Raw genomic sequence first — 11278 nt, 5'->3', positions numbered from 1 at the left:
TGGCTCCGCCATGGATTGATGGGCTCCGTCCTTAACCCTCATTGTTGTGTACATAAGTTCATTTACTAATTTACATGTGAAAACAATAATCCTACACATGTGTAGGTACACAACGACAAGAGGGAAAAAAATGAAAATTAAAAAGTCGCCAAAATTATGTCGAATTGGATCTCTAATGAAAGAGGACGAAAATTTAAGACTACCCAAGTTTTTTGTTTCATCTAACGATTTACGGTTTGTGAGATAAATCATTTTGAATGATTTGGATGAATTTTATTATTTAATTGAAGAGAGCGAAAGAGAGAAAAAACGTGTGGTCCAGAATGGTTCTTGGGTTCTTTTTTATTTGTGGGTTCTTAAATAACCCTTCCTCTACAAATGGTTTGTTTTTTCTTGTGGAAAAGTGATAAAGTACAATTCTTGATCTTGTATTTATAACTGGCACTAGTTAGTTTTAAACAAGAGAAAATAGCCTAGATACCCAAAAATCATCTTCAATATATGAAAATACCCAAGTTTTTTCGAATTCACCAAAAATACCCATAAAATCGCAAGACCGCAAGGAGGAGTTGCGGATCACAAGCAAGGCTTGCGATTTTGACTTTTTTTGACTTATGAATAAGATTTTTTGTGAGCTTTTCTTGTACTTGTTAAGATAACAATAAGATTTTTATGTACTTTTTTTTACTTATGAATTTACCAACAACCTTTCACCATAAAAAACACCATAATTTTTTGTTTCTTTCAATTTGCAAAGTAAAAGATATGTTTCTTAGCTAATAAGTATTTAGTATTATAATGTCGTTGCAAAAAGTGGCAAACCACGAGGACTACCAAAAACCCAGCTAAGTAATGACCTGTACAAAGTTGAAACTTTCTTTTATCCCTAGTCAACTAAAAAACCTGCTTGCTCAAAAATATTTATCATCGAGTTTCTGTAAGTTTCAAGCACAGAGCAACAAAATATTGACCAATTTACACCTCTGACTTGAGTCCAGTGATAACGTGATCCATTTTCTTGTTAAAACCTGTTGAAATTACTATTTAATGAATTTTAATCTTAGCTTTGTTACTAGATTTATGTCTTTCAAGATTACAATGATCAAAGAAACACAAACAGTAACAAATATCACTTGTTAAATAACAATTTTCCATAATTAAAACATAGAAATCGTCTTATTTCTTAGTGACACACCAGTACCTAAAAAGACTCAGAGTTTAGCCTCAAACTTTCATCCTAACTCTACATTTCAAACAAAAACTAGATTAAAACTAAATTAAATACTAAATACTTATTAGCTAAGAAAAACATACATTTTACTTTACAAATTGAAAGAAACAAAAAATTATGGTGTTGTTTATGGTTGAAGGTTGTTGGTAACTTCATAAGTAACAAAAAGTACATGAAAATCTGGTTGCTATTTTAATACGTACAAGAAAATCTCACAAAAAATCTTATCCATAAGTAAAAAAAAAAGTCAAAATCGCAAGCATTGCTTGCGGATCGCAAGAAATCCTTGCGATCTGCAAGCAAGGCTTGCGATCCGCAACTCCTCCTTGCGGTCTTGCGATTTTATGAGTATTTTTGATAAATTCAAAAAAAGTTTGTATATACATATATTGAAGATGGTTTTTGAGTATCTAGGCTATTTTCTCTTTAAACAAAGATCTGTCTTGCAAGAAAGTGAATCGTTATCAGTTGTTTTAATTGAGGATGACCAGGTTAATTTTTACTAATTTGATTCACAAGTTTTAAACAAAGATCTGTCTTGCCCGTATCATGAAATTTACAGACAATCAAATGTTTATAATCAATGAGGGTCTTGGTTTTAAATTGCTATGGATACTATAAAGTCATTTCTCAACTCCAACACAACTTCAAAGAATCCTGTATGTATACGACTTTACCTTCCATAGCCTAAACACATTGTTACCACTACCAACATTGGTAAAAAAACAACCATAAGTCCATAAATGATTTTAAACATATCTAATAACTTGAATATATATAATTTAAGCATTAGTGTGCCAACCTAGATATATAATTTAAGCAAATTAACACACCAAAGGAAACACATATCTAATAACTTGGAGAAACTATAAGACCAAGATTCCAAAAGCTAGACTTAACGTTTCTTTCCATACATTAGCTCATTTTTCCCTGAGGCCTCCGCAAAAGCACCTTCCATTGTAGACGGTTGGCGAATAACTAATAAAATATACAAGATTGGGAGCCCTTCCGCTGTAGGAAAATATAGCACCCGTTTAACAAAATTACATCATACTGTAAGAAAAAAACACACAGCTTCTTATAGGTTACAACATACAAACATCTTGCTTACAATGAGGGTGCAAAAAGTAAAATTGGGAGAGAAAATTGGCACTTCAATGACTAACATGAAAATATAGCCAATGCTGAAAAAATAGATCTAACATAGTAACATGATCAGAAGATTAAACATCGATACAGTAGATCAGCCAGCATCAACACATTGAAACGATACCAAGGAACAAAACAAATTATAGCTAGCACTAACACACTTAAACTATGTCTACACAGAAAGAGGGGAAAATGGATATTATACCATCTTTGACTGCAAAGGATGTTATACCATCTTTTATGGAGTTTCCTAAGAGACTATTAAACTTAATCATTGGAGAGATTATGAAGTGATCCATATCACAAAGTAATCACTGAAGGGCATATTCTGTAGCATTTGCTACCTCATTGACAATTTAGATTTAAAGGATTTTACTAAACCGTTGTCAAAAGAAGAAAGATACATTGTGGCAAAGAAGTGAAATATCAGATATCTCATTTACAATGACAGATCGCTCTAAAATGTTAATGGTCTTAGTTCACACAAATTTATGGTCCTTATAAAACACCATTAGATAATCACCTTGTAAGTTATTATCTCTTAGCTAATACAATACCAAAATAATTACAACATAGAGCCATCATTATATCTATATGTGATCAACAGACTTATAGCTCTACTTACATCCTACATAAACCACTTTCAAGGCCCAATCCATCACACGCATACAAGATAATATCATAAACCTTTACACGAATTTATGATAAACTACAACACTTGACATGTATTTAGCATCATCAACTAACCAAATTGTTGGTTATAGTACATACAAGGTTTTCATTTCTATATAAAAATTATTAGAAAACCTAGTAACGTATCATCTCTTAGTTCATACAAGTAGGTAATATAATTATATTTACAAAATAGAGCCAACATCCTATGAATACCACTTTCAACAACCCACTCAACCACAAGCATAAAAGTCAATATCAAAAACCTTTACATTAAGATTCAAATAAAACACTTGACATGTATTTAGCATCATCAACTAACCTGCCCAATGAGTGCTGGTTGTAGTCATAACCCATACAGGGTGTGCCATTGTTCCTAGGCTTCATATCGGTATCCAAGTCGGCCCCATGAACAGACCAGGCATCTACATGAAGATTTATGATTACAACCATAGAGTATAAAGATCAAATAACTGAAACTAAACCAAATTGACAGTAAGTTGGCAAAACAAGTGGAAGGAGATATATGTAAAAGTTGTTGCAAAACTTGGGACTGGTAAACTAGAGTTAATCCAGGAAACACATCTTTTGTCGATTTTAAAAGTAAATGAACAAAAATATATTCATTAAACATCATTAGTATGTTCAAACTAAATACAATTACATTTTGATTCAACATAAACAAAAAAGAAAACTTGAAATGTATTTAGCATCATCAACTAACCTGTCCATGGAGTGCGGGTTGTAGTCATAACCCATACAAGGTGTGCCATTGTTCCTAAGCTTCATACCGGTATCTAAGTCAGGACCAGGAACAGACCAGGCATCTACATGAAGACTTATGATTAAAACCATACGGTATTAAGATAAAATAACAGAAATAAACCAAATTGATGGTAAGTTGGCAATATAGGTGGATGGAGATATGTATAAAAGTTGTTGCAAAACTTGGGACCAGTACATTAGATTAATCCAGCAAAACACATCTTTTGTCAATTTTATAAGTAAATGAACCAAAAATATATTAAACATCATTAGTATGTTCAAATTGAATACAGATCCTATATTGTTACCTTAATAATCTAAATTTCCAATAACTAATTGGGTAACTTTTAAATTGTTGTAGACCAGAAATGACACATAAACCACATTGAACTCTTTATCTCTACATGCCATCTATCTATAATCTATAAGAATAAAATAATATATTAATTCAAAGTAAACTCTGGGTTAACCTGGATTGGTTTTTCGGGTGCATTCTGGCTGAAAGAGCAACTGCAGGTTCAGAGAAAGCACTCGTCGAATACCTATAGTACGTTAAGAACACATGTAATTAACAATCCTCCCTTCATTTGAAAATTTATAAACTAGTAAATCAATCTTCTTCCAGGACAGAAGCTGATATTATATTCATGGAATGCGAGTATTATCATGTTGAATGTTGGAAGATTATCATTCGATTAACCTTAACAACACAGAGAACTACATGTGAAGAAGAAAGAAGGCTGATGTGATGTCTTAGACAATAGTTTATGGTTATACTCATGCTTTAGAAATTTAATAACCGCCAATCTAAAGGGTGTAATGGTTCTGGACAGACGCGATGTACAGATTCAATAGGCACATCAATTGTTAAACTAATATATCAAACCCGTTTGGATCCCCTACCCCAGAAATTATTCTTGTTCACAGTTAGACTTCCATGTGAAATCAATGACCCTGGGTTGTTTATTTTGATGGTTTTAACACATAACGTGGTATAGTTTTAAGCCTGTGATTATTTCCTATGATGGACCAAGTTTGATGTGACATCAAACGTAATTAAAAATATGTGTGAGAACATCAAGATTAGTAACACTGAATCCTAACCTTTCACAGTTTCATCAAGATAATATGAGAAAAAAACGGTCTCCTGAGCCGCGATGCCTCGCCACACACCTGTTGATCCAAAGTGATAAAGGAAATTAAGAAACCATATATGGAAGGATGTAATAATTAAGTTAGGTCCGGTTTAAGGGTTGTGTGTGAGTAGCTTACCCACAAGCCCCATACATTTTACTTCCAATGGCCCAATTTAGCAATAAAACATTAAACCTTTCTATATCCTTTGAAAAAGATCATGCCAGATTAGACCAAGGCCTAGCATTTATTTGGCATGTAGAATTTCATGTTTACTAATTGAACGCATCAAAAAGAGAATGATAACCTCTAGTAACAGAATGCATCCTACACAGCTTACAGTGTCTTTTATCTCCCACACCTGCACAAATACCTCATTGTTAAGTATCTTAATGTTCAGAATGCACACAAATAAGACCATAATGATTTATCTATGTAGGTAATACGGTGGGATATCGGGTATGGGTCCTTCAGAATATCGGTCCCGATATTATCGGTGACATTACCCAATGTTATATCAGTCAAAAATCAGCCTAAGCAGCACTGTGATAACGGTTCCAGGTTTTTAAAAGTTTATTACATCTTTTGATTTTTTTGGTTCAAACTTAAACACAACATAATAAACACTAATCTTTGGAAATTTTACCACTACTCTATCTCATAAAGACACTTATAAGCTTGACTTTAATATTTCTATTAAGTATAACGTATTAACTATTATATATATATATAGATATTGAATAGTATTAAAATTACCGATATCCCACCGTGATAATCGATATCTCAAATATCATAGTGATTTATCAATAACTAAGTAGGTAGAAAAAGAAAATGTAGCAATCATGGAAGACAAACATTCTAAAGTATCTAATAAGGATATCAGGCAAGAAGAAAGAGATATCGCCATCGCTTTTGTACCTGCATGAAAAATAAGGCATCAATCGTATGCCGTGAGAAACAAATGTGAAAAAAGCTAGTAATTTTAATAGGTGTATTAATTAACAAGTCAAAACAGGTGGACATGCATATACAGGCTGAGTTGGCCTACAAAAAAAGGGTGCCCATATGTTATTTACTATAAACAAATACTGTTATATGTTCTGTTAAAGAGACTATTCCATTGAAAAATTAATAAAAATAATAGAACTACATATATCTATAAGTTTGTACGCATAGATGATCATCTCATTCGCCCATTAAGTTTCATCTGGGTCGCTTCAACTTTATAAAGAGACAAAATGAAAGTGATGTATAACCTCCCATATTATGAAGTGCTAAATATTTCTAGTAGCACAAAAGAGAGTGCAGAAAAGACTTCTAAGGATGTCATGAGTAAATCAAGACAGATACTCAAAATAATCTACATACCAGCTGGTGTACGGTCGGTAAGGACAAACTTGAGCAATGTTCTCCTACCGTCATCCCTACTGCACTTAACTATGGTCTCGTAGACGCCAAGATTCCCTTCTTCAATGGCCTCTATACTCATGTAGAAGAAATAATCCTCGCTATCTTTAACGTATTTGCACTCCATATATTCGAAATCATGAAGATTGTTTTGTTCATCCTTCTTGAAATGCTAAAAGCAAAGCTTTCATTATATGTCAAGCAGTACGCGATAAAAAAAAATGTCACAAGTTGAGAACAGGTGTAAGGAGACCATACCGTCGCACATGCCTTGTTGAACGCAGCAACCGCAAAGCTACCAATAACACTAACAATGGGATCAGAAGGAATAATGGACCTTACTGCGTCCTGCTCAAACGTTAAATCTATCATCACAAATTCAGGCTGCAAAATGCATGAAGTATGTCAATATGTGTCGGCAGACATGTGGCAAGCATGAAGACACAATGATAAATAAATATCATAGACATACATTCCCCTTATCTGATTTTTTGAAGTCCAACCAGATTTTCCTTTCTTCTTCATTTAAAGGAAGGTGATAGCCTACAGGGATAGTTTGATTCATCATAGGTTGTATAAGAGCTGAAACGAGAAAGTAATCCAAGTTACTATCCATGTGTTAACTAATAATAAACAAACAAACTGGCAGTACATGCATCAAAACACTGATGCACATATGGGCAAATGCATAAATATGACACGTCACTGCAAGAATATGCATACCATCTCTCTCAGCCTCAGAAATCCCAGGAGGATCAGGATAAAGACTTACACAACCATTCTCGGCAAGCATGCAGATTTTGTGACAGTCCTGAAAAAATCGTCAATCATCAAATAGAAAAAAAAACTTCATACCGAAATTATTCAAGGAAATTTGTTTTTTGGCATGTACACTTGCGGCTTGCCACCAATTCAAAAGTAGTAATGACTGTGCTTTCTGTGTTACTTGACCAACTTCAAATACAGCTCCAAGTAATATAACGATCAGGAGGTTGGAAGAAAAGTAAACTATTTTGATCATAGTCTGATAGTCATAATCGCCAAGTTATTACAACGATATACTTCTGGGTGACTTTGGTGTCTTTATGCTTCTAAGTCTCATAGGAACTCAGAGTGTTGATATTTCCCTATATATCTTCAGGTATAAACATACAAACATATAGCTAGTACGAGTAGGACAAAGCCTGCGTAGACAAAATTATATGTGGTTTATATGTCGAAATGCCATATATGGTGATTCATGCTTCATATGTATGTATGCTTCTTCTTTTCTTTTCTTTCTTATTGTGATACAATATATACATTTTTATATTCACACCCGCACACAAAAAACGACCTCACACGCACACGTACACATGCTTTTCTTTCTTATTATAAATCAACATGCATTCTTATATACTCACACGCACACATACGCATGCTTGTATATATACTGCCTCGAGTAGAGGTATGAGTTTCTACATCCCAGCTCCCCATACCACACATTTGACGGGATTGGCCAATTGGGTATCGTCTTTGTATAATAGTCATAACCAATTAATATAAAAGCATAGCTGGTTTCATAAAAACTTCAAACAATCAGAAATATAAAAGCATAGCTAATAGTCTAATAATGATAACTATTCTTACTTTTAAATCAGGTATTTGAAGTATATCCTCCGCTTTCCTGATTGGTTTCATAAAAACGTTCCTGTTTGAAGAAGTTGCAAATACAAAAAAATAAGTGCACAATTTACAATTAATCAAGCGTTCGCGCGCACGCACACACATCCGGTCATGTGCAGCGACCAATGAGTCTTTGAGAAACCCTTTTCGAATGAGAATATAAAACCATAAAGAAGTGCTGATTGGAATGGACATGAGTTCAATTCAAATGAATAAGAGGAGACAATTTCACTTTATTAATCTAGATTGAAGCATAACGCATTAACTCAAACAAGTGTTAAATAAATGGTAAAGTAAGGATATCAATTTAGTAAAAAAAAAGTAAGTACCAATACCTACAAATTTTTCATAATCGCTTAGTGATAGGATTATGTAACCAATGAAGACATAAGAAAACCCTTTTCAAGTGCGGTTGATATTAGTGAAAAAGAAATTACAAAACAAACACACACATGAAAGGCTTGAAAAAATACCTGCGCCAGTCAAAACGCGTAGACTTGAGGCTGAGGAACCAATGAAGAATGCGTATCACCTCGTTAGCAGAATCCATTAAAAATTCATAATTTCGGACGAAATTGAAACTGGTGTTGATAAGTTTCTGGATAGCTTCAATATGGGGATTAATATTTTTGGGGAATAAGTCTTCCTGATCTGTATATGTATAGAAAATCCCAATAAGTTAATGAAATTGGTGTTGTAATGTGTGTATGTATATATAGCATGGGTATAATCAATAAGAAAATGAAACCGATCTTACTGGGGTCCACGGATGGGCAGAATTCGAATGCTACTTGTTTCTGATCTGTATATACATAATAAAAAAAATCATGAAATTGTTGTTATGTGTATATGTATAGCAATCAAGAATGCAACTACGCAGTCTTACTGGTTTTAGATGGTATGAATGTCCGTATGGATGGCCCTCGTCGTAGTGGTCGTCCATATTTATCTCTTACATCGGGTGGGATGATAAACTCATGTTGGTTGATTTCTATTTTTTTAATTTCTTCCATATTAACTAAGATTATTTTCTTCCCCTGCATCAAAATCAAAGTGTGTAAAAATGATGTAATAGTTAAACTCAGTATCAACCAACAACTACCATAATAATATTACTTCAAAACCGATATAAATATACAGTTGAATCATGTGTTCTTTCAAGCCATTACATATTTGGAATAGAAACTAAAAAACCAATATCATCATCAAATATATACTGTAGTTATGGCAGGCTAAAATGATGGTTGGAAAAATAGATACCCACCTGAGCTGTTTTCCGCATCTTTGGCTTCTTCTCATCTGATGATGCCAGAGCAGCCTTACTGTTCACCAAAATTCATATTAACTTAAAAAATATCAATCAAATCAATATATATACACACAAAGTACCGAACCTGCTCTTATCGCATGTTGTAATCTCAATATCTGGAGTCATCTCCTTTCTGTTCACCAAAATTCACATTCACATCAAAAAGAAACATTCATTTAAACTTATAGTTTTTTTTATCTACATTCGACATGAAAATCAATCAAATCATATACACAAATATATATATAATATCGCACCTCTTCCTGCTCCTGGTGAGCGGAGCCATGATATGTCGACGCTTTGAATATCACTTCGTTAAGAAACCCTAAATAAACTTTTAGAGAATCGGAATATTAATATTAATAATGGATATATATCTGTCCGTCTATATCTATATCGAGGTATCGATATATATGTAAGTACACATATATTAGCGGGTAACTTTAGACGTGGCCCATTAAGATCCACACAATAAGTTTTATCATTTAGATTAAAGTTGACAGTTTGTTCATTTTTCATCCTTAACGTTCAAAAAATACAATTTTAACCTTAAAGTTTTGCAATCAAGGTCCTTCCCCTAAACGGTGTTCCTTTTTTTGCAACAGATAATTTTTTGATTTATATTCGGCATGGAAATCAATCAAATCAAATCATATAATAAATATATACACATAAAGATATATAAATATCGCACCTCATCCTGCTCCTGGTGAGCAGAGCCATGTCGACTCTTTGATTATCACTTCGTTAACAAACCCTAAAAGAGAATCGAGATATAAACAAATATATATATATATGAGTTAATTTCACGAATCATCCCTGTGGTTTGATATAACTTGGAGGTATCATCCTTAGCTCATATTAATTACAGTTTTCGCCTTATTTGTTTGTTGTAAGAATTTTTAGTCTAAATTTGAATACCACTTCTGAATGTTAAGATGTGGGTCAAACATTTAAATCTAAATAGTTACTTTTCAAAAAAAAAAAAAATCTAAATAACTTAAACCTGTTTGTTTTTATAAAATATGTAAACATCTTAATATTACTTATATATTTCTCTAAATATTAAAAATAATGATTATATTAATTAGTTTATGGTTTTGATACAAATTATCTATTCATAATAATCTTAAAGACATCTATATTTATATTAGAGTTAATTACAGAAATCGTCCTTGTCGTGGATCGTCACTTGCAGCTTTCGTTCCTAACTTTCAAAAATTACAGTTTTGGTCCAATTTTTCTTCCCCATCAACACTTTTGATCCTAACCGTAAACGTCCGTTTAATAAGTGGTCACGTGCCAAACACGTGATGGGTATAATGGTCTTTTCCTAACACGGGACCAAAAGTGTAAATAACTTTGTACATTTACATCATCATCACCCATATGTGATATATTAGTATTCATGTCTATATCAAAATCTATATACATGATACATCCATCCACCATGAGATCTATATTCACATCAATATCACACATATGACTATACATATAAAAACTTGTATATACATATAAATAAATCACACATATAAAAAAACTTATCCAAAATTTCTATCATCTTGTATATATACACAAACCACACCAATATTGAAATAATCTCAAACCCAACAATCATTTTTTAATATTTTTTTCAAACCCAAATTATACCAACAATGAAAATCCACAAAAAAAACCCCAAATCAATCCCTCTTCACAGGAATAGCTGAAAAAATGGATGAAGGTCGACATCTGGGTTTTACGAATCCGACCCATCATTGACATTCCACTCCACTACAACCGTAACTGTCACACTTTTCCACAGTGAAGGTTAAATCCAAGCATGGAGGAATGCTCCATGGGGATACAATCAACACCATAACAAGCCCATGGTTGTAATGGTTAATGACGCCTTCATCTCCTTGAATCTTTATGTTTGATTACTTATGGATGGTTAACAAGCCAGT

General features: G+C 32.9%; 1 protein-coding gene across 3 annotated transcripts; it reads right to left on the bottom strand.

The window, feature by feature from the left end:
- Positions 1 to 1975: 1975 nt before the first annotated feature.
- Positions 1976 to 9718, bottom strand: LOC122599294. Of its 3 annotated transcripts, XM_043771783.1 has the most exons (18): positions 9590 to 9718; positions 9418 to 9465; positions 9288 to 9345; positions 8910 to 9060; positions 8781 to 8825; positions 8497 to 8674; positions 7988 to 8048; positions 7082 to 7169; positions 6831 to 6940; positions 6617 to 6742; positions 6320 to 6530; positions 5807 to 5869; positions 5259 to 5312; positions 4922 to 4990; positions 4288 to 4359; positions 3777 to 3879; positions 3375 to 3477; positions 1976 to 2242 (listed from the first exon to the last, which is right to left on the bottom strand). In XM_043771783.1, the coding sequence occupies exons 1-17, from the start codon at positions 9616 to 9618 to the stop codon at positions 3429 to 3431; spliced, it is 1515 nt and encodes a 504-aa protein (XP_043627718.1). In that variant the 5' UTR covers positions 9619 to 9718; the 3' UTR covers positions 1976 to 2242; positions 3375 to 3428. The 3 variants fall into 3 exon arrangements, with proteins under 3 accessions (XP_043627718.1, XP_043627720.1, XP_043627719.1); XM_043771785.1 differs by lacking the exon at positions 5807 to 5869; XM_043771784.1 differs by lacking the exon at positions 9418 to 9465.
- Positions 9719 to 11278: the final 1560 nt, after the last annotated feature.

The sequence above is a fragment of the Erigeron canadensis genome, chromosome 5, assembly GCF_010389155.1.
Source record: "Erigeron canadensis isolate Cc75 chromosome 5, C_canadensis_v1, whole genome shotgun sequence".
In the NCBI taxonomy this organism is placed as follows: Eukaryota; Viridiplantae; Streptophyta; class Magnoliopsida; order Asterales; family Asteraceae; genus Erigeron; species Erigeron canadensis.
The sequence above is the reverse complement of the archived record's forward strand: the minus strand, read 5'-3'. Positions and strand labels throughout refer to the sequence as shown.